At 39.2% G+C, this 21501-nt stretch overlaps 1 protein-coding gene across 1 annotated transcript in view; it reads left to right on the top strand.

Moving 5' to 3' along the window:
• Positions 1-13379, top strand: part of KCTD8 (potassium channel tetramerization domain containing 8) — a 99994-nt gene extending 86615 nt beyond the window's left edge. The window contains exon 2 of the mRNA XM_054824476.1: positions 12078-13379. Coding sequence (XP_054680451.1) covers positions 12078-12538 — 461 coding nt within the window. The 3' untranslated portion in view covers positions 12539-13379. The remainder of the gene's footprint in view (positions 1-12077) is intronic.
• Positions 13380-21501: the final 8122 nt, after the last annotated feature.

Here is a 21501-nt window from a genome sequence, read left to right as displayed (position 1 = left end):
GAAACAGGAGTCTCTAAACCCACATGTTAAGCCGTCATTTATAGTTTGTCCTATAAATCCCGGCAGGGCGATGCATCTGGGATGTGTTTCTGCCATGCGAAGATAGAGTGATTATCTTTGGGTTTTGTCACTTCTGCCCTTATAAAGTGATTGCAAGCATGTTGTTGACTTTTTTTTTTTCTTGTAACTTTCAGCCCATATTACAGGTGATTTCATGGAAATGGTTCCGAAAGCACAATTTGAAGCCATTTGCATCCTTGACCCTGAGATTCTCTAGTGGTGCCCAGCACCCTGGTGTTGAAAGGATAAGAATGTACTTGTCCTTTCAGCTGCAAGGGGTAGAGTGGGAGCTGGAAGATTGGCATCTGGGTCACTCTTCCAGTGATCAGCACTAATGAAGTAAACTTTCTGCCAGCGCCAGTTAGGGGAAAGAAGTGCTGAAGTCTTAAGGGAGTTTATAAGAGCAACATGGTAATATGTCCTGCTTTTGATACCATTCTCCTAACTCCTTTTTGTGGTAAATTGAGAATATAACTCTAAATAATTCTAATTAACTTTCAGATGCCAAATTAATAATTTGAAGATAATTTGGTGGAGTTTAATATCGATTAACAATTTCTTTAATGGAAAATATTGCATCTAATAAGCAACTAATAAGCATTTTTCATGGACAGAACAAAAGACTTTAGCTCTTAACTGATAGCCACTGCAGAATGACCAGTCCAAAAAAAGGCAAATAGTACTAGCACACAGAACTGAGAATGAACCTACTTGACAGTTTGGAAATGAATGACAAGCTCATATACCGGACGTTGCTGAGATGTTACTGAAATACAAGCATTTTGAGCTGCTCACTGTAGCAAGTGGAGTTGTGGAAGAGGCATGCTTTTTATGAAAGTTGTTCTCATTTGTCATGTATACCAATGTTTTTATTTTTTAGACTAACATCAAGCATCATAATTGTCTTAAGTACCTACATTTTCAGATTTGGGGCAAGGGAAAAATATTTCTACAAGTGGAGAGACAACAAGCCAACCATTCTACATGTAAAATGTATTTGTGTCTTTCATTCTAAAATAACCAAAACCCTCCAGTCTAAAGATCAAGCTCAGTCTTACTGCTGCTAGCATATTTTTTTGCTATTACTGTGCTATTAGTGGAGATTAATATAGCATGTGACCATCACTGAGAAATGTGATGACTTATCCAGAGCTTCCTTCAGGAAGAAAATTCTATACTGCTTCAGTGAGTCCTTTCTCCAAATAACTTACATACAAAATCTGAAGCATCTAGTTGACTCTGGAAATTTGTGTTGTCTGTTAGGAAATTGTGGGATAACTTTACAATATTGCTTTTGCTGTGAGCCTTGTGGAGGCTTCTTAAAATTTGCTTCTGGGATTTTGCAGTAGGTCTTGCAATCTGTTTGCTAAGCAGTGGTCTCTTCAAGGATAATCAGGAGGGTTGACATCTTTGGCTGTAAAGTATTGACCTAAAGATGTAATCTTGAAATGGATAAAATCTGTCATGCATTATACACAGGGGATGGATATTGGTGGTTTTCTGACTTTCAGTCTTTTGATGTTGATTCAGCTTATGTCTTATCTATTCCAAAAAATTAATTTTCTTCTTGTATCTCCAGCATAGCATCAATGCGGTAGCCATCTCTAACTCCACAAAATAAAAATATCCTCTTCAATATTTGACTCTATTTGTGGCTTATCTGCCAAGAAAAGATACTTCTCAGAATGACTACAAAATTTTCAGATTAATACATTTAATAAAACGCTGTGGACTCTTCATTGGTTTTACTAAAATGCAACAAATTGTCTATATCAGAATTTCACTGACTCTCTCCTATTTAAGTACTGTTTTGCCTGTCATGAAACCCAGTTGGAAAAGTGACAAATGAAAGGAGTATTTTTTTGTCATTTGTTCAAAACAAGATGAAGGTGAAGTATCTAGTGAATTCAAGTTGGGCACAGGACTGTTTATTGTATATCTTCTGTCATTCCAAATAACAAAAATAGTTCCCTCTCTATATATTAGCTAGTCTTTTTATATGGTGAATAATGTTAATATTTAAAATATAGCCTGACTGGAAATAAGCAAAGACATTTTCCTCATTGATGTATTTAACTCATTCTACTGTACTCTTTCTAGAAGTTAGTTTAACATCAGGTGGTAGTAAATGTGACAGAAAAATATTTTTATGTTGTTGTGTTCTTTTTTTTTTTTTCTTTTGAGATAAAGCACTTATCACTTATAGGCATGTGGTCCTAATCTGAAAGATGAATCGGTTCATTCACTTCAAGTACCACATAACTATTCACACACCATCGAGCTTAACACTATTAAAGGGTAATTTCCCCTGTGGGAGCTATGCCCAATACAGCCACAGTCTCTACATAGTGTCTTTTTATCTTCCCATGGCAGGTAAGGAGATTTAAATAAAAGGCTTCATCAAGAGTGCAATCACAGAGATATTCTTCGTATTGAAATATCCATGAAACAGCAAATAAACACTCCTAAAAATCTTAATGCTCCTAAACATTGCCAGGAAGACTTCAGTGTACAGATCCCACTGTGAAATTTTGTGTTGGAATCAGAGCATGTAAGATGCCTCATGGACTTGACAGTAGAGGATAGGAAATATTATGGGAAAATTTGCATTTCCTATTAAATTCTGAATGTAGTAAAATGTTTCAGAATAATCAAGGAGTATATTTTGCTTTCATCTCTCATAATTGCCATGATTTTTTTTAATTTCTCATAATTTCTTTAGTTTCTCTACAATGACTCATTGAACACCCTATTATTATTGGTTCTATATTCTAGCAAAGATGATAATTAAGTCTACGGTGAGGTTTTCTTTAGAACATAGTATTTTCACATGTTCTTTCTCAAATATTTGGAGGCTAAAGTATTAGCTGCAATAATTTTGCTTGGTTTCACCTAAAAATGAATTTTCCAGGGATGCCAGTAAAAATATGTTTTCTGAGCAAAGTACTGAAAAGTTATAGAAATCATTCTAACTTCCTTTTTTTTGTTGGGTTTTTTTTTCTGTAAGAAGAGACAGTAATTTTTCACCCTTTCTGCTTTCACTATTAAATGGCTTTCCTTCAGAGATTTATCTTGCATTCACACTAGAATGAACAGGCTTTATTTTTTAATTAGTTTTTGGTAACTTAAGGTCACAGAGTGTGTTGTCTTTGATTTGAATGGGGTCAACATTGAAGTCCAAAACTTTTTTTTTTAAATGAGTGCAGTTTTGGACCCAGACTCCCAGCTCATAATCAGCTTGTTAGTGAAGCCAAACCAATTTACATGCCCTGTAGATATGAATTTGAAGCATTGCCAGAGCATAGAGCATATTTACAAAACCGTTTCGATAAAATGTGGGTAGCCTAAGTGCTATTCTTCATGTCAGGGAAGCCCTGCTGAGATTTGCAGGTCCTCTCTGTGGCAGCCTCATCTGCAAGCCAACTTGCTTGGCTTTCTTAGGTCACATAAAATTCAGGTTCTGCTCAAAGTACTGAAGTTGATAAGTCAACAGCGCTGGCCTTCTACCCACGAGTTCAGGGCTTAGCACATTAATAAATCAAAGCCTCCCGGATACTAATTCTCTCTTGTGCCTGAGGGAAGTTAACTCACTTCTTCCAAATGAATATGTTACCCTGAAGTAATTGAAGGTGAAGGTAACATTCTCTTCATTTTATTGAAGCTATTCTACATTGCATTGACTAAAGCCAAGCCTCAGCTGGGTCAAAGAACATGAAAGTATGAACATTTGGATATCTAGAGCAATCTGTCCCTCATCTGAAAGGATGAAGAAAATAGTAAATGATGAGTTTCAATCCTCCTTTCTGAAAAATATTTCACTATTATATACTAAGCATTCTTTGGATCAGGCCTTTAATCCAAAAAGTGGTTTAAAATTTTGTACCAGATGAGACACAAATTGAAAACTGAATTTTTTTTTTTTTTAACTTGAAGTGATTTGAAACCATGCAGCATAAAGACTCCCACAGAAAGTATTGTTCTACTGAAATCTCTACACCGAACTCTTCGATTTTTCCCATAAGTGCAAGCTGTCAAGAGCAGAGCTCGTCAAGAGCACTTAGATATTTCTCACATTATATGCTTAGTTGTTACAATTGTTTGCTTGGGATGTTCATAATGGATAAAATTCATCCATAGGCAGAGGGGGCAGCTAACGACTGTGTGCCACATAATTTCTGTGCAGGCCTGCATATTAGCCTTGAAATAGAAATTAAGTGGGGCATGGCCTCCTCTCTCCCCTCTCTCCCAATAGGGCTAAGTTAGATGTAAACTGTAATACCAAAAATAACTGGAAAAGTTTCCTTGGTAAACTGTATGGGGTTAAAAAAAAACCCATAAACTCTCACTGCTAAATCTAAGCAGTGGGTTTAGCTTGATTCTGTAGTACATTAAAGAGGACAGAGAACAGTGGTCAGAAAGTCCCTTGTAAATTTGCCTTCCATAAAGCTAGTTGTAACCTACAGCTCAAGTGGTAAGGGGCAAGCTGGATCCCTTGCTGGTCTCAGGGAGTGAATTCGTGTCTTGAGTGGGGCTTTAAGAACAGGATTTTCTTCTAAAACTGGAAATGTCATTAACATGCCACAGAAAATGTCAGGGATTTAGAGCTGTCTTTTTATAGCTCTTAAAAATAATCCTTTTAAAAAATAAAATCAAAGTTAAATTAGACAGAAAAGATAATCATTTACCATTGAAGTGTGATATTAAGTACTCAAAAGTCTGGTAATGAAAATGTTCCCACAGTAGCCATAACCTGTCATCAGATTTCACAGGTGACTTCTCTCTAAGCATTCAGTTTAGTGTAATACTTTGAATGCTGGTGAAAGGTAATAAAAAAACCCTAGATACATAAGATGGATAAATCCATAATAATGTGAGGTTTGATAAGTATTTTTTCTATGGTTGTATATTAATTATACCTAATTATAGTTAATTTTACTTAGATTCTTAAGATTAAATTATAAAACACAATCTTATATTCACTCTGAATATAATGTAATTTTAATATAGTAGGTAGAAGAAAAGTTCATTCAGGGATTTAATGTAGCTCTATACCAGACTGAAGGTCCTGTGTAGACTATAAAAATAAGGGTTTTTCCCTATGCAAAACAATGTGAAAAAATTGCATTTCATGCAAAAATCATGTGCAAATCACATACTGCCAATATTCTCAAGCATGCAAAAATTATGAATCAAACTGCAAATAGGGTTGTTGGATTAGAAAGACATTGAGGTGCTGGAGCGTGTCCAAAGAAGGGCAATGAAACTGGTGAAGGGCCTGGAGCACAAGTCTTATGAGGAGCGGCTGACGGAACTGGGGTTGTTTGGACTGGAGAAAAGGAGGCTGAGGGGAGACCTTATTGCTCTCTACAACTACCTGAAAGGAGGTTGTAGCCAGGTGGGGGGTCGGTCTCTTCTCCTGAGTGACAAGTGACAGGATGAGAGGAAATGGCCTCAAGTTGTGCCAGGGGAGGTTTAGATTGGATATTAGGAAAAATTTCTTCATCGAGAGGGTTGTCAAGGATTGGAACAGGCTGCCCAGGGAAGTGGTTGAGGTACCATCCCTGAAGGTATTTAAAAGATGTGTAGATGTGGTGCTTAGGGACAGGGTTTAGTGGTGGACTTGGCAGTGTTAGGTTAAGGGTTGGATTTGATGATCTTAAAGGTCCTCCTGGAGACTATGCTCAGGCACATAGAAGATAAGAAGGTGACTGGTGACAGCCAACATGGCTTCAATAAGGGCAAATCGTGCCTGACAAATTTGGTGGCCTTCTATGATGGGGTTACAGTGTTGGTTGACAAGGGAAGGGCAAAAAACGTCATCTACCTGGACTTGTGCAAGGCACTTGACGCTGTCCCGCAGAACATCCTTGTCTCTATATTGGAGAGACATGGATTTGATGGATGGACCACTCGGTGGATAAGGAATTGGCTGGATGGTCACACTCAAACAGTTGTGGTCAACGGCTCAATGTCCAAGTGGAGAACGGTGACGAGTGGTGTTCCTCAGGGGTCGGTACTGGGACCGGCACTGTTCAACATCTTTGTTCACAACATGGACAGTGGGATTGAGTGCACCCTCAGCAGGTTTGCTGATGGCACCAAGCTGTGTGGTGGGGTCAACACGCTGGAGGGAAAGGATGCCATCCAGAGGGATCTTGACAGGCTGGAGAGGTGGGCCTGTGTGAACCACATGAAGTTCAACAAGGCCAAGTGCAAGGTCCTGCACGTGGGTCAGCGCAATCCCAAGCATGACTATAGTCTGGGCGAGGAATGGATTGAAAGCAGCCCCAAGGAGAAGGACTTGGGGGTATTGATTGATGAGAAGCTTAACATGAGCCGGCAGTGTGCGCTTGCAGCCCAGAAAGCCAACCATGTCCTGGGCTGCATCAAAAGAGGCGTGACCAGCAGGTCGAGGGAGGTGATCCTGCCCCTCTACTCCACTCTTGAGAGACCCCACCTGGAGTACTGCGTCCAGCTCTGGGGGCCCCAGTACAGGAGACACATGGAGCTGTTGGAGCGAGTCCAGAGGAGGGCCACGAAGCTGATCAGAGGGCTGGAGCACCTCTCCTGTGAAGACAGGCTGAGGGAGTTGGGATTGTTCAGCCTGGAGAAAAGAAGGCTCCGGGGAGATCTAATTGCGGCCTTCCAGTACCTGAAGGGGCCTACAGGAAAGCTGGTGAGGGACTGTTTCTGAGGGAGTGTAGTGACAGGACAAGGGGTGATGGGTTCAAGCTGAAGGAGGGTCGATTTAGATTAGATGTTAGAAAGAAATTCTTCACTGTTACAGTGGTGAGGCACTGGAACAGGTTGTCCAGAGAGGTTGTGGAGGCCCCATCCCTGGAAGTGTTCAAGGCCAGGTTGGATGAGGCTTTGGGCAATGTGGTCTAGTGGAGGGTGTCCCTGCCCGCAGCAGGGGGGTTGGAACTAGATGATCTTTGTGGTCCCTTCCAACCCAAACCATTCTATGATTCTATGATTCTATGACTCTTTTCCAACCAAAACGATTCTGTGATTAGATATAATTTCTTTTACAGATACAAATAAAAATAACTTTTGTTCTCTTTGCTATTATGTTTCTGAACCTTCCAATATAGTCAGTTGCCCTTGTGTTTTTTCCTTTTTGATGAAATCAGTTAAAAAAATGGAATTTTTTTACTTCATAATTTTATTAACTATTTTGCTGCAATGTTTTTAAGATGTGTTCTCAATAAATATAAAGTATTTGCTAAAACTGTTTTGCTAATGCAAGACTTAGTTATGTTTATAGTTATATCAGTTCAAAGGAACCCTTAATTGGATTATTTGATTAATTCAATAGATTATATCTAGTAGAACTGGTTTATTTTTAATAAAATACATTTGAAGAAACAGAAAATTATGACGATAAAATACCCCCAAGAACTTTTTTTTTCACTAAAATTACATCACAGAAAAACTCAACATTTTGGGCTTGTTTGTTTGTTTGTTTGGGTTTTTTTAACTGGTCTTTGAGACACTGTAGGACTGAAGTAGCTGAGCGAGGAAGAAGTTAATTCGTGCATCTGTCCCTACACATACAATAAACTGGGCATTTGACCTACAGAGAGAGGGAGGAGAATGGAGTGGTCAGATTAATTGCATTTGAATATTATTTCCTTTATTTTAAGCCTGTTATATTAATAGTTAAGAAAGTAAGTGTGCACAAACCCTGAAATATAGATAAGCAGAATATCATTATTTTATGCTTTTAATGTTTCCAGTGTGGCATTTTTCTCTGTTGCAGGAGTCAGAGCTAAAGAAATATTCTATAGTTATGCAGATTGCACTTTATGAAGTGCAGTTTAGACCTATCTAAGCTTTATTTGACTTCCAGAAATACATGGTTACAATTTTCAACCAATAATTACTGGCCAGCGGATGGTTTGCTGTGATATTTGTCATGTTCTGTTCCTGAATGGAGCTTTCTTGCTCAGCTGTTGTTTGACAGGGAAGTCAGAGAGGGCTTCTGGCTCCTGGTTTGATTGTTGTAACTGGTAGAAGCAGATTTTCACTGCAGAGAATTAGGTTTATGAGTTTCTAGTTCATTTTCCATGAATATTTTGTAGTAATTGCTTGAAAGAGATTTTTTTGTCAGTCAGTTCGGCCAGGAAATGTTGACTAAAATGTCTGCAGGGAGTACCATAGATGAGGAATAAATTCAGTCAAAGTAAATGTAATATGCCTTCCTGATCTGAGAAATGTGTTTGAGATACTATCTCAAGTCTGCTAGACTTGAGAGTCTAGTAGCTGCTATGGTAGAGGTGGTGAGTTAGCCCAGGTGAAGGGAGTGGTTACTTTCTAGCTTTCTAAGAGAAAGGAAGCCATTTAAGAGCAATAAAGGAAAAAGAAGAAGTGGGAAGTTCAGTGTTTACTGGAACTGCCTGGAGGAGAAGCTGGAGAACCAGCAGCAGGTGGGAGATCCTAGAAAGGGCAGGAACAGGAGGGACAAGTCAGTGAAGGTTTTTAGTGTTATGTGCACAGCGGAGCAAATATACTTTCTCTGAGTTTTTAAGAACTGTTCTGCACTCCTGGAAATAAGTAGTCTCAGGTAGACTGAGCAATTTGAAGGTCTTTGGTGTTATTCTGGAAGGGCTAAGAAGGTACAGTGGAAACAGCATCCTATCACATGATCCCAGCCACAAATGAGTGTGCCAGCATAGAGGGCAATAAGGAGATGTTTTCTGAATTAGAGATGTAGCTAAATTTATCTGATAAACCCTGACGTTAAAAATTAAACAAATATCTTTTGAGGATGTATTCTTATAAATTCTTTTGGGTTTGAGCAGGCAGAAAATATTGTGAGAAAAACCTCCCCTCTAGCAGAACTGTTGCTTCTGTTAATAGCATACTGTGGGGAGAGAAGTGCAGGAGCATTTAAAGAATTCTTTGTGAGGGAGGATTTGTTAATTTTTAAAAGGAGAGGTGTGGGAGAAACCTGTGTTTGGATTAAAGTCATTGTGAATTTAGGCAATTCAGTGAAGCACACAGAGCTCAGTGCTGTAAGGTACTGAACCTCAGGGCTCTGATCCAAAACAGCATTTAAATACTTGAATAGTCTTGTAGCAGGAAATGGAATTTTTTATATTCTTGAGGGTGTATTTCAGTGCTTTTTTTGAAATAGATCCTTCGTACATAGCAGGTTTGAGCCCTTGAGAAGCAAGGAGTACCAATAAAGACGTAAGTATAAACAGTCCAACTAGAAATAATATCTTGATTTATGAAGTCCCAGCAAAAAACTGGGCAGGAAAGTGTTGAAGACTACAGGCTGTTGCTAACAGAAAACTTTAGCTTGTTAGTCATATACTGTGTTGTTACATTTGAAAAAGCTAAGATTGTAAACTAGATTAGATATTGATGTTAATCATGTTATTGAAAATCAGAGTAACGAGACTGAAATCACTATCTGATTAACTACTCGGTTTTATAATCACATGCTGCAAAGCCAGAGTAATTCCATAATGCCAGCTGACTCTCTAGATTTAGCATAATCATACAATGATTTTGAGGTATGAAATGAAATGCCAGATACAGCAATAGAAGGAAGGCATGTAAGTCTGTTTAAGAAGGTGAACATATTTCTGGAAGAGAAAGAGGAGAGAAATCACTGCATCCATGCGCTAAATATTTGGGTTGAATATAATGAAGTAGAAAATCGCTTGTGGTTTTCACTCTGAATAATGTAAGTACAAGCCCTGACGGATTGTTGTCTCTCCTCTTTGGATCTTGATTATTCATGGGTTTCTCTAGGTCAACTACAGAAATGTGACACAGCATCTTGGGATGCGGGCTAAAACAAAAGCAAAGCAGTTTGTTGAGTGCTGCTGTTGCTAGATTACTATTTATTTGCTTTTGCATTTTGCTTTGTTTTGTTTTCCCCTGTGTCTCGTATAAACTATTGAAATCTTCTTAGATTCCTTTGAATCACAGAACTGCAGTCAAAAAGTCACAAGAGTGTTCATATTGCTCCTGCATTTTTATAATTGTAATTATATTTCTAATTTGTAATTCTGAAAAACAGAATACTAAGTGGCTTAAAAAGGTCCCAGTAACTCAAGGTTGAGCTGTTATACCCTGAATTTTGGTACTGGCAAAAACAGGTAACTGGTGCTGGTGGTGTTTGGGTAAACTGTAAGGATAATCTAGTTTTTGTAAGATATTTAAATACCTAAACTTTTTGGACTCTTTTGGGATTTGTAGCAGACGCATAACTGCCACTGAAGTCCCATTCTTCATTTTCATTTAAGTGTTTAAACATCTTTAAAACTCTTCCCTTTGGTTTGATCCAATGCCTCCTGAACCCTGTAGATACTTCTCTCAGCTTTAGATAGTGTCCTAAATTAAGACTGTGACATTTATATGATGTCAGCATAGCATCATTTCACTTCCCAGCTGGAGTTTTGAAATAAGGCTTCAGAAATGAAAATGCTTTTACAGATTTAGCAGCTACCACCTAATTTTCACATTCATATTCTGCTTAAAACTTCAAAGCAAAAGTGATATCTGGAGAGAATAACAGCCGAGATCCGATTTTCAGGTGTGTGAAGTGCTGAGCAGTGCCTGCTGATAGGCCATCAGGCCGCTCTCCCTGCCATTGCCGAGTGCCTCTCTACTGATAGCTTCATAACCTTCTTTTCCCTGCCATCTTGTGCAGTAAGAGGTGTACAGCTGAATTCCGAGCGTGCACTGAGGCAAGTCTGGGATAATAACTGACAGTAAGAAGTGCGGCGAAATCACTATGGGATAAAAAAAAAAAAAAAAGCCTAAAGACTCTGTCAGTAGTGAGCGATCTCTCTGTTATTCTAGGATTAATACTCCTTTTTCTGTCCAGGGCTTCTGCAGAGTTGACACCTCCCTTCTTCCCGGGCTCAACTTCACTCTCAATTTGTCTCCCTCTGCCCCCCTCCCAGTGGCACAGGGGGATGGGGAATGGGGGTTACGGTCAGTTCATCACACGTTGTCTCTGCCGCTCCTTCCGCCTCAGGGGGAGGACTCCTCACACTCTGCCCCTGCTCCCATGTGGGGTCCTTCCCACAGGAGACAGTCCTCCATGATCTTCTGCAATGTGAGTCCTTCCCACAAGCTGCAGTTCTTCACGAACTGCTCCAGCGTGGGTCCCTTCCACGGGGTGCAGACCTTCAGGAGCAGACTGCTCCAGTGTGGGTCCCCCACGGGGTCACAAGTCCTGCCAGCAAACCTGCTTCGGTGTGGGCTCCTCCCTTCACAGGGCCGCAGGTCCTGCCAGGAGCCTGCTCCAGCGTGGGCTTCCCACAGGATCACAACCTTCAGGTGCCTCCACCTGCTCCCATGTGGGGTCTTCCATGGGATGCAGGTGGATATCTGCTCCACCATCATCCTGCATGGGCTGCAGGGGGACAGCCTGCCTCACCATGGTCTTCTCCATGGGCTGCTTCAGCACCTGGAGCACCTCCTCGTCCTCCTTCTTCACTGGCATGGGTGTCTGCAGAGTTGTTCCTCTCAGATCTCACTCCTCTCTCTGGCTGAAGTTTCCATTAGTGTTTTTTCCCCCTTTCTTAACTCTGTTATCCCAGAGGTGCTATCACCATTGCTGATGGGCGTGGCCTTGGCCAGCAGCAGGTCCGTCTTGGAGCCAGCTGGTGTTGGCTCTGTCGGACATGGGGGAAGCTTCTGGCAGCTTCTCACAGAAGCCACCCCCGTAGCCCTCCCACTACCAAAACCTTGCAATACAAACTCAATACAGTGAGGATTATGGATGCTAAATTATCTGTATTCTTAGGCAGGCAGAGGAGTTATTTTTGCCATAAACATTTTTAGGAGTGAGAATTTTGACAATTGAACACACATGTAGGACCAGACCTTCAAAATGTGTACCAATCTGGTATAGTTCTTTTGACTAAAAGGAAACACCATCAATTTATCCCACCCAAGACTCTGAGTCATGTTTTTCTAAATGGTAGCTGATCAATTTTCTGTGTAAATTAGTGCTTGCTTAATACTTTTTCTTTCCTGCCTTGTATTAGGGCCTCCCCAGCGAACTGTTTCCCCCAAGCAAGACCACGAAGAAAGGAAGCATGACAAAGTCTTGGACAAGGGCAGTGAAAGTGGGACTTCCTGTAATGAGTTGTCCACCTCAAGTTGTGACAGCCACTCAGAAGCAAGCACCCCTCAAGAAAATGCCACCAACACTCAGCCATCCACAGCCCACCAGCCAAATACTCTGACTTTGGATCGTCCGTCTAAGAAGGCCCCGGTGCAGTGGATGCCACCACCAGACAAACGCAGGAACAGTGAACTCTTTCAAACTCTCATTAGCAAGTCCAGAGAAACAAATCTTTCCAAAAAGAAGGTCTGTGAGAAGCTGAGTGTTGAGGAAGAAATGAGAAAATGTATCCAAGATTTTAAAAAGATCCACATTCCAGATTACTTTCCAGAGCGCAAACGTCCCTGGCAGTCTGAACTCTTACAGAAATACGGGTTATAGTAATCAACTCTTTCATGACGTATCTCTGGGGCATTTGATGTTTATTAAGTTGCCACTACCTTACTGATGTCCTCCTTCTGGCCAGCTCTGCCACCAGAGCTATTCCTGCTGCTTATTTCTTTCTGTGAACAGTGGATGTTGGATAGTACATGGTTTCTTTAAAAATATATATAGAAAGATAGAAACTTAAAAAATACAAAAGGCATCTCATCTAAACCACCTCATAATAGCAAAGAAAAATGTGCATGGTCAAGAAAGATGGTTTTTGAACTGTAGTCAGTTGAGCTTCATCGTCGTTTTGGAACTTACCGAATAAAAATCTCAATCATCGGTTAACACCTCGTTTTATGTCACCAATAAAAATGACTCAGACTTCCTATGGGTGAAGAGAAACAGGGTTTAAAATTCAGTTGAACTGGTTTCAGAACTAATTCCCAACGTTCTTTCAATGTTAACGCAATAAAGCAAATACCTATTTTGCATGAGCACAATGTTACAAATAAATCACACAAGAACAAGAGGTTGTCTGTTGCTTGGAGAATTATTTGTTTGATACCAAGCCTATAAACGTAAAACGTCTAAGAGATTGAATTTACTTTGTTCTGGATCTGTGATTTTTTTGTGTGTACAGTGTTCTGTATGTAAGGATGGTGTAAATATGCCTTATACTGTTTTATTATTGCACCAACAAGGTTCATCTATTAGTGCTTGTCAGGATTATTTCTGTGAAATGCAAACTTATGGCAGATTGTGAAAACTGGTTTGATGGTCTGAAAGTTTCTGTTATGTTAGTCGCTAAAATTGGAGAAAAATAAAAGAGACTTTAATGTATTTATTAAAAGAACCATCTGGTAGATTTTCTTGGCTATCGTTATCCCCTCTCTTTTTTAAAAATCAAGCAAATTGTTACTTTTTCTTTAATGTTTTCATAAATACTCTGCTGAAAAAAAAAAACAAAACCCAAAACCAAAAACAACAAAGATGTTTCAAGAGTGGGTGAAAAATATTTAGGATAGTGCCATTTAATTGGAACCACCATACAGACTCTCCAAGAGGAAGAGAGTCACGCTAAGAAGCAGCAGGGAATGAACTAAAAAACTGAGTGGTTTTACTAACAGAGCTGAAAGCAGTTCAATTTGACAAGTTCACAGAAATCAGCTTAGAAATAGAAGATTTAAAATATCACAGCAGAGTGCACTACATTTACAAATGAAAAGTTTTCTATGAATAGTTAACTCTATATGACAAACCTATTTTCTCAGCCCAGATACAGGAAAATCAATACCTTTCTCATTACAACACCAACAAGAAGATGACTGCGCTTCAGACAGCCATAGCTAGAATGGGTAAGGACCGCTGGAGTTTGCAACAGAGCTGCTGAGTTCTTACAAACTTGAAGTTATCACTGTGCACGCACACACAAACATACACATACCTACATATATTCTATAACAGGAACTGTACAATTGTGTCAGAAAAGATGTTTTATGTCTGATATTTAACTGTTTAGCTAAAGTGAAGAGGACTTCTTGTGTTGTAATTTCCAAGGTTATTCCTAATGCCTGTTTTACTTTTCAGTCTTCTAACAGGCCACTTTAAAAAAAGACTGCATACTTTTGATGATAGCTCAGCATCTTCATTCACTTTTTTTTTTTTTTTTAACCTATCTAGTTACTCTCCTACTCATTTAATCAGTTGGCTCTAACATGTCATCTTTTGACAACTGCTTTATAACTTGAAAGAGTATATCTGGGATAAGTCCAGTCTGAACTGATGCAGTCCATTTGGCTTCTTGGCTCTGCCCTTATGTTGCTGCTTGCTTGCTGCTTTCCCTGAGGTCCAAAAGACCCATTCCTTCTTTTGAAAGGTTCTTGCTTCTTAGGCATGTGTAGCATTTGCTTCCTCTCTCGTTTGTCATCTCTGGCTTCCTAGTCTTTACCTGATGAAATTTCCAACTATTTAACCATGACTTACTAACCTCCAGTGGACACAATTCTGTTTTTATTTAGTCTAATTTTAGATTATTATTTAGAGCTTTTTAAAATCTCACACTGTTTCCTTCTGGCCTTTTGAATCTATCTTCATTGCACTTCTCACACCTTACGCTGTTTTCTGTTACCTTTGTTTGGGCTAAGTTTCCATCTGGGATGATACCTTTTAGGTTCAGACCACATCTTGATCTTTCCCATTAAACCTCACCATTGAGTTTGGAAATTTGTTTTGCCTTCTTAGTTATTCTCAGTACTCCAGGCAGTACCTGCCTGAGGTATGCTTAGGTGTTTGTTTGTCCTGTCCATCCATTTTAATTTGTCTGTATATAGATGTTTTTATGAGATTTTTAATTTTTTGCTTTTAACATACTACCTTAAATTTCTCAGAGCATTTTTAATTCATTCTTGAGGAGAACAGAATATTATCTTAATATATAGGCAGCGTAAGATTTATGATAACCTTAACCGCTTTCCATTTGTTCACGAGGCAGATAAACTACATTGCTGTTACTTAGCAACCACGCTGGCATCTTAGGATGAATCCTTTTGATTTCGGAATTGCACGGTGCACACTGTCTTCCTTCCTTCAGAGTGAGAAATTGGGATGTGTTATAGTCGGAGAACGGGTAGGAGAAAACAATGGCTCTTGCGAATCCTTCAGTCATATTCTCTAATTCCCATCACACTTTTCATCCGCTTCGCCCAGTTACAGCTCCAACCCTATCTATATGGTTATTAATCTACAGATTTCAGATTCCAGCCTGTAATTAGGGAGAAAGCCAGCTGAGACACTTGGTGGAACAGAGGAGCTTGTGGGCGGTTAGATGGCTAAGGTCGGTAGGAAATTCCCAGGTGTTACAAGAGAATTGTGTATCAGTCAGAAGCACATGGGGGGTTTGATTGCTTCCCTTTGTCTTCCATTTTTCTTACCTTTCTATGATAGCTGCTTTTGCTTTTTTTCCATTTCAGTTCTCGTTTTCTGTTCTTTCCAGCTATTCACTTTGTTACACACAGGAATAGTCTGCCATGGGAATCTGTGCCTTTTATTGGACTTCAGTGGAGGTGGTCAGTGCATTAAAATTCCACTCCATATGAAGTTTATGATTTTTAAAAATAATGTTTTTCTGGAAAGGAAAAAATAAAAATACTGATATTTTTCAATTTTAAGTTAAAAAAGGAGTGTAAATAATAAATAAAGTTTGTATTTTTTTCAATATTTCAATTATGATTTTTATATTAATTTCAAGTTTTATAGGGTTATGTTTTACAGTTATAACTATGACATATTTAGTTTAGTATCATTAAAGAACAAGTAGTTTTTAGTCAGCAGTTGCTATTACAAATCATAATTGATAACTGCTTTGATAAAATATATTAAAAAAATAACAACAAAATAAAAAGAAGTAATATAACATATAAATGAAGCATATTTCTAGAAGGAAAGTAATTCTTATAAAAATTGAATTATTTGTTTTTCAGAATTTTTTTCTAAATCAACACAATCCCTTAAATCATGGTCATATTGGGAATTCAGCACAGAATACATATCCCTTTATGGTTTTCAGCCAAGTTTAATTCTTAATTTTTAACATGTTCAGCAATAGAGAATGCTATATTCTAGATTATGTTTAAAGATTTGGAGCTGGTAAAAATAAAACAAATCTTCCTTCACAAGTAGTCTCCCAGCTAAGCTAATATTTCACAAGAGTAACATCAGAATCTGCTGCAAAAATAGTTATCATTGCCCATGTTTAATCACTATAAAACTTAATTTTAAGACCTCATAATGGATGTTATATGCACCAATTTTTATATACTTTATTGTTCTAACTGAACAGATGGGGAATAGAGATACAGTTTTGTCACACAATGATGTTTCCACCTTTAAAATGTGTGAACAAAGATCAGAATTAAATGGTGGACTAATTAGTCTATTGCTGAAGGAATATTTCTGAGCCCTTCTTCCACTAACAAAAATTTACAAGTCTTAGAATAATTGAAATTAATTCTGAAATAGAATTTTAGAATTCACTTTGATCCACTTTGAACGAATTAAAAAGTTCTAAATTGTATAAAAAGCATCATTTTGTGGGCTTTTTTTTAAAAAAAGTGCTTATGCAAAATCATTTGACTTGCTAATGCTGTCTTTGTTCAAGCAATGATATCCGAAAATATACTTCCTGCTGGAGGTGGAAAACCCAAATTAGTATACTTGGTAACGAGAGGGCAATGTTGGGTTCCTTCTACGAGTGACTCATGTCCTGAACCAAGCTCTTTGGGATGCTCAGAAATTCTCAAGAAGCCTTTAGCTTTTTGCAGGATCACACCACTGGTATGGCTCACCATAAAAATAGAATTCACACATTACTTCAGCTTATATACTGCAGGCCATCAAGTAGTTTCTTCTTTCTGGGATCTGTTATCTAGAAGTAATTTTCAACCTGTTTCATATTCTCCACTCTACTCCTCTCTTTTCCGTTGTTACTATGGACATTCATACAATCAATTTAATTTAAGAGCTTATCTGTTCCTTGCTTGAAGACACATATCCAAATTCAGAAAGGACTACCGTAGTCTTCGTATTGGAAAATGACGGGAGAAGCTAGGCACCCTGGGAGTGTTGCTAGTTTGAATAACCTTCAGCACTGCTGGCAAGAAGACGCCATAAAGCACAAGCTGGAAGGCAAAGTCACATCACCCTACAGCTCATGCTGTTTTTCAGACTGTCAGGCATCAGGTACCTTTAGCGCTATCCAGTCATCCAATGAAGCGAGCCACAAAGACATTATTCACTCATAAATGAGACGCTGATGCTGTCAGCATCCGGTTTGCCATCCACACCTGCTGTGTGTTGGTACTGCAGCTAAATCGGTTGTCCCAGCTCAGATACGGTGATGCTGAGTTGCACGAGGCTGGTGCAGGTAAGAGCTGTATGAGCTACTACTCATCCAGCATGTCCCTTCATTGAGATTTACTACTTATTGCAGTCTGCTGTAGTGGGTACCTGCCTTTGCAGAGGTACAGCCTGCATCGCTCTATCTGAACTGGGACCGTTGTTTTATTCTGCTGGATCAAAACAGCTGTCCTGTGGGACCAAATCCTGCTGTCCTTACACGTAGATCCCCAGCAGAAGGCGGAGATCTCTGCTGCTGTAGCCCACTGTTCCTTCTTTGAAACGGGGCTCGTGACAGTGTGAAATGGGGTGCTGAGAAAACAGAATACAAATGGTGCCCAGAAGAGAAACTCAGCACTGACTGTGCTCCCATCTGTTTGGAGCCTGGCAATCCTCAACTGCAGGCATTAGATTGCGTAAGACACATTAGGGAAAAGCACAAATGGAGTGAGTGGAGTTAATGATGACTATAAGAGAATCAATATTTGGGAATTTTCTCCTCTTCTTGTTGGGCCATCTCTTCTCCTCAGATAATAAGAAATGAAAAGGGATTGTGAAAAACAGTAATAGACTAGATGAAGGTAGTGGGAATTTCTGTGTCTCTGTGTTATACTGCCTTTTAAAATTCCTATATTTCTTCACAATGTTACTTTATATTCCTTTATATACAGAAAAAGGGAATGCAGAAGTAGCTTGATGGGATTAGTTCTGAGATCCTAGATCGTATAATCTTTCATACACATATTAGACGAAGTTCTAGTATTGAGCATGTTAAGTGTTTCAATTACAATGCAGTGTAATTTTTAGCAAGAAGTCACCCAAGAACAGATGAGTACCAGTAACAAGAAGTAGATTAAATTAACATAAAAGGAAGGGAGATCACAAATAGGCAATAAATAACCTTTCCAGATTCTGAAGCAACATTTAATGCTGAAATACTATCACTTTATCTACTATCTGCTTAACATCCATGCAATTAATTAATTTAATATTGATCAATTAATAATGTGCCCAAAGCTTAGATTCCACATGATAAATTTCTGAAAGATTGTTTTCTTCATGAATGTATACTGTACATCTTAAATGCAAGTTTTGACAGCGGGCAACACCTGATGGAATATTTCTCATCCCTATTAGATTGCTAGTTTGGCCTAGGATGAAGTGTGGAAACCATCAGTCAATGACCCTTAAAAGTTTTTTTCCTGTTTCTCTTCCTATTTAGGTGAATTGTGTGTTTCACATGGTGTCATTTTTCTGTCGAAGGTAGCATTAGATTCAATGCAGTACAAACCAGTCACTGACACGTTGGCCCTGAATCGTTCTGATTTATACCTAGCCTTGATTTAAATTACATTAGTAAGCTACTGACATCAGCAGCTGAGATGACTGCTGAGTGATTGAACACCTGCAATACGGTCGAGAAATGAGCTTAAAGAAGATGGGGTTGAAAAGAATCTTCTCCGTGCTGCTGTGGAGGTATCCCAAAGGGTTAGATGCCCCAGTCCCTGCAGGACACTGCATGGGATGCTTCCATCTCCAGACAGGGAGGGATGGGAAACACTTGCGCAGCCTTCCCCAAGGGAAAGCTTGGTTTCATCAAGCTTGGTCTTTGGGAAAAAGCAGTGCCCTCTGGGTCCCTGAAGAGAAAGAAAGCTTGGCTTCTATTTCTGTGACTACAGTCACTAAATTTATGTGAATAATTGCCTGGAATTTCCCTGACAAGTATCTGTACTGATACAGGGTGCAGGTCTGTCTTTTCAAACATGTCTCATTACTCTCCTTGAACTTCTTACAAATGTTCAATACTCTTTTGAGAAAGACGTACCTGCAAATGCACATATTCTAGTTTTGGTCAGTAATGGAAGGACAGAGGCATAAAAAGTTGTTCCCTTCCTGCACTGTGGTAGGATGTTTCCATATATAGAATTCATTATTATATGGTCTCTTTTTACTGCCTCCTTATATTGCAAACTTATTTCTGGTCTGAATCACTTTTCTTAATTTTTTTTTTTTTTTTTTTTTTAACATCTCTTTTACCTGGTTACTGCAGCCCTCTGGAAATACACAGATTTTCAATTATTTCTAACCAGGCCACTTTCTTCAAAAGTTCAGTCACATTTTACCTTTCTCTATGTTTCTAATTATTCATGAGTCTTTCTTTTCTTTTTTAAACCAAATTTCATGAACATCCCACATACTTTATCTTAGATAATTAGAGAAGCTGGCAAATAAAACCTATGAGAGAGATTTTCAAAGGCACACAGGTGAGAGGTCCCCAATTCCCTGTGGCGTTTACCAAGACTTGGGCACGTAACTCTGTTTTTCCCCATCTCTGAAAACCTCATGTTATCTCTGCAGTGATCCCTACGCCCTTCCCCTCATCTCAATAGGACCTGTCAATCATCCTTAACTGCAGCTTCCCACTTCCACTCCAAGTCAATTTGAATTAATTTTACAAGTGAGATTCTTGAAATTGAAATCAGGAATTATTATACTGTCCCCTTCCCTTCATCCACTAATTCTGTAGTGCTTACTGAAAGGAATAATCAAGTTTGTCTGACAGGAGCTATGTTTTAATACTCCTTGTGAGTCTGTCTCATTCTCACGCTGTGGTAAACAGCAATCGCCTGAGCCAGCCTGTGATAGGCATCTCAGCAGGAGGCAAGCAATGGTGCTGCTCTGTGGGGTACAAAACCGAGAACAACTCTTACACAAACAAACTTCCAATAAATTAGCTGTACATCAGTTTCTGAAAAGCCACAGAAGGCTTCTGCATCCCTCTGTAAGTCTACCCACAGAGAAGCTGTCGTGGAGGGGAAGGGGCGGGGGGGAATCAAGAACAGGACAAAAAGCTTCTCCGTGGCTTTGAAAGCAATTTGAGTGGTTTTCTCCAGTCTCCAAGTACCTAGGGAGCAGTGAGACCTTTAGATGCTTTAAATTCATCCTCCCCACACGGTTATCTTGATTGTCTGCTGATTGACATCCTGTGGGCTGGGGCTCCCAGCTCGTGCTCAGGAGCTGAGATCCTGCTTGACTTCCTAGCAGCTGTCACGGGCCTCATGTCCCAAACACCATCAATACCCCACCTTAGAAAACACAGATGTAATTTCATAGATCATGCCTTAACGATGGTGCAAGTGCCATGTACTACTCCTAGGAGTTATGTCGTTGGATGTGTGCCACATCCCATAATGATCTCGACTTCAGAAGATCTCAGCAAAACTGCAATATTATGCAGGACCTGTGTCCAGATTTATCATACCTAGTTTTTACTACAACTGTTAAAGAATTATTTTCAGCTGGTAAGGCACCAGGCTTTTAAGCGGTACACGTGCTTATGTGATTATCTGGTTGATGCTTCCTCGCAGTTCTGAAGAAGTGTTATTTCTTTTTCCTCTTCCCTGCTGATGCCTCAGTCACCCAAGGATATTCCGTAAGAATGATTATCGATGCAGTAGGTGTGTGCTGATTTATTTAATATCCTGGAATGCCTATCATGATTCATTTTTTATTTATTTTGCATGAGATGCATGGTTAGTGCTTTACAGTTAAGCATAAAGACTTATCTCCTGCCCCAAGACAATTGAAAATGACGAAACAGCAACTGGGACCATTGAAATGAATGTGACATAAATGCAGAGAGATTGGTTGTTCTCTGTAATGTCTATTAGTATTCCTTAGAATGGTTCTGTTTGAACTTTATTACACTGTGGGGTAAGATCACAATCTCTTCATACTCTTTTGTTTTCAAATCAAGGAAACTCACTGTGTGAGTTAAATCAAGTCGTGTCTAGTCCATGCTTTTCTACCCCAAACCTTCCTAATTACCTATCTTCCTCTTCGACACTTTCATATTTTAAAGATTTCTGAAAATATTTTGCTCTATTGTTTGCTCATCAACTCTGTGATCAACTAACCTAGAAATCATATCATGCAAATGCAAAATAGAGGGAAAAACCCACTTACACACAATTTCCATACTGAGCATTCTGGTTGGTGTGTGATAGCTGAGAAGTTTTGTGATGTGCCTCTAAGCAGGAAAGCTCTTGAATGAATGAGGGTGGTTTTTCATAGGCTGC

The sequence above is a fragment of the Grus americana genome, chromosome 4 (assembly GCF_028858705.1).
Source record: "Grus americana isolate bGruAme1 chromosome 4, bGruAme1.mat, whole genome shotgun sequence".
Classification (NCBI taxonomy): Eukaryota; Metazoa; Chordata; class Aves; order Gruiformes; family Gruidae; genus Grus; species Grus americana.
Note: the sequence above shows the minus strand (reverse complement) of the source record. Positions and strands in the feature narration are given on the sequence as shown.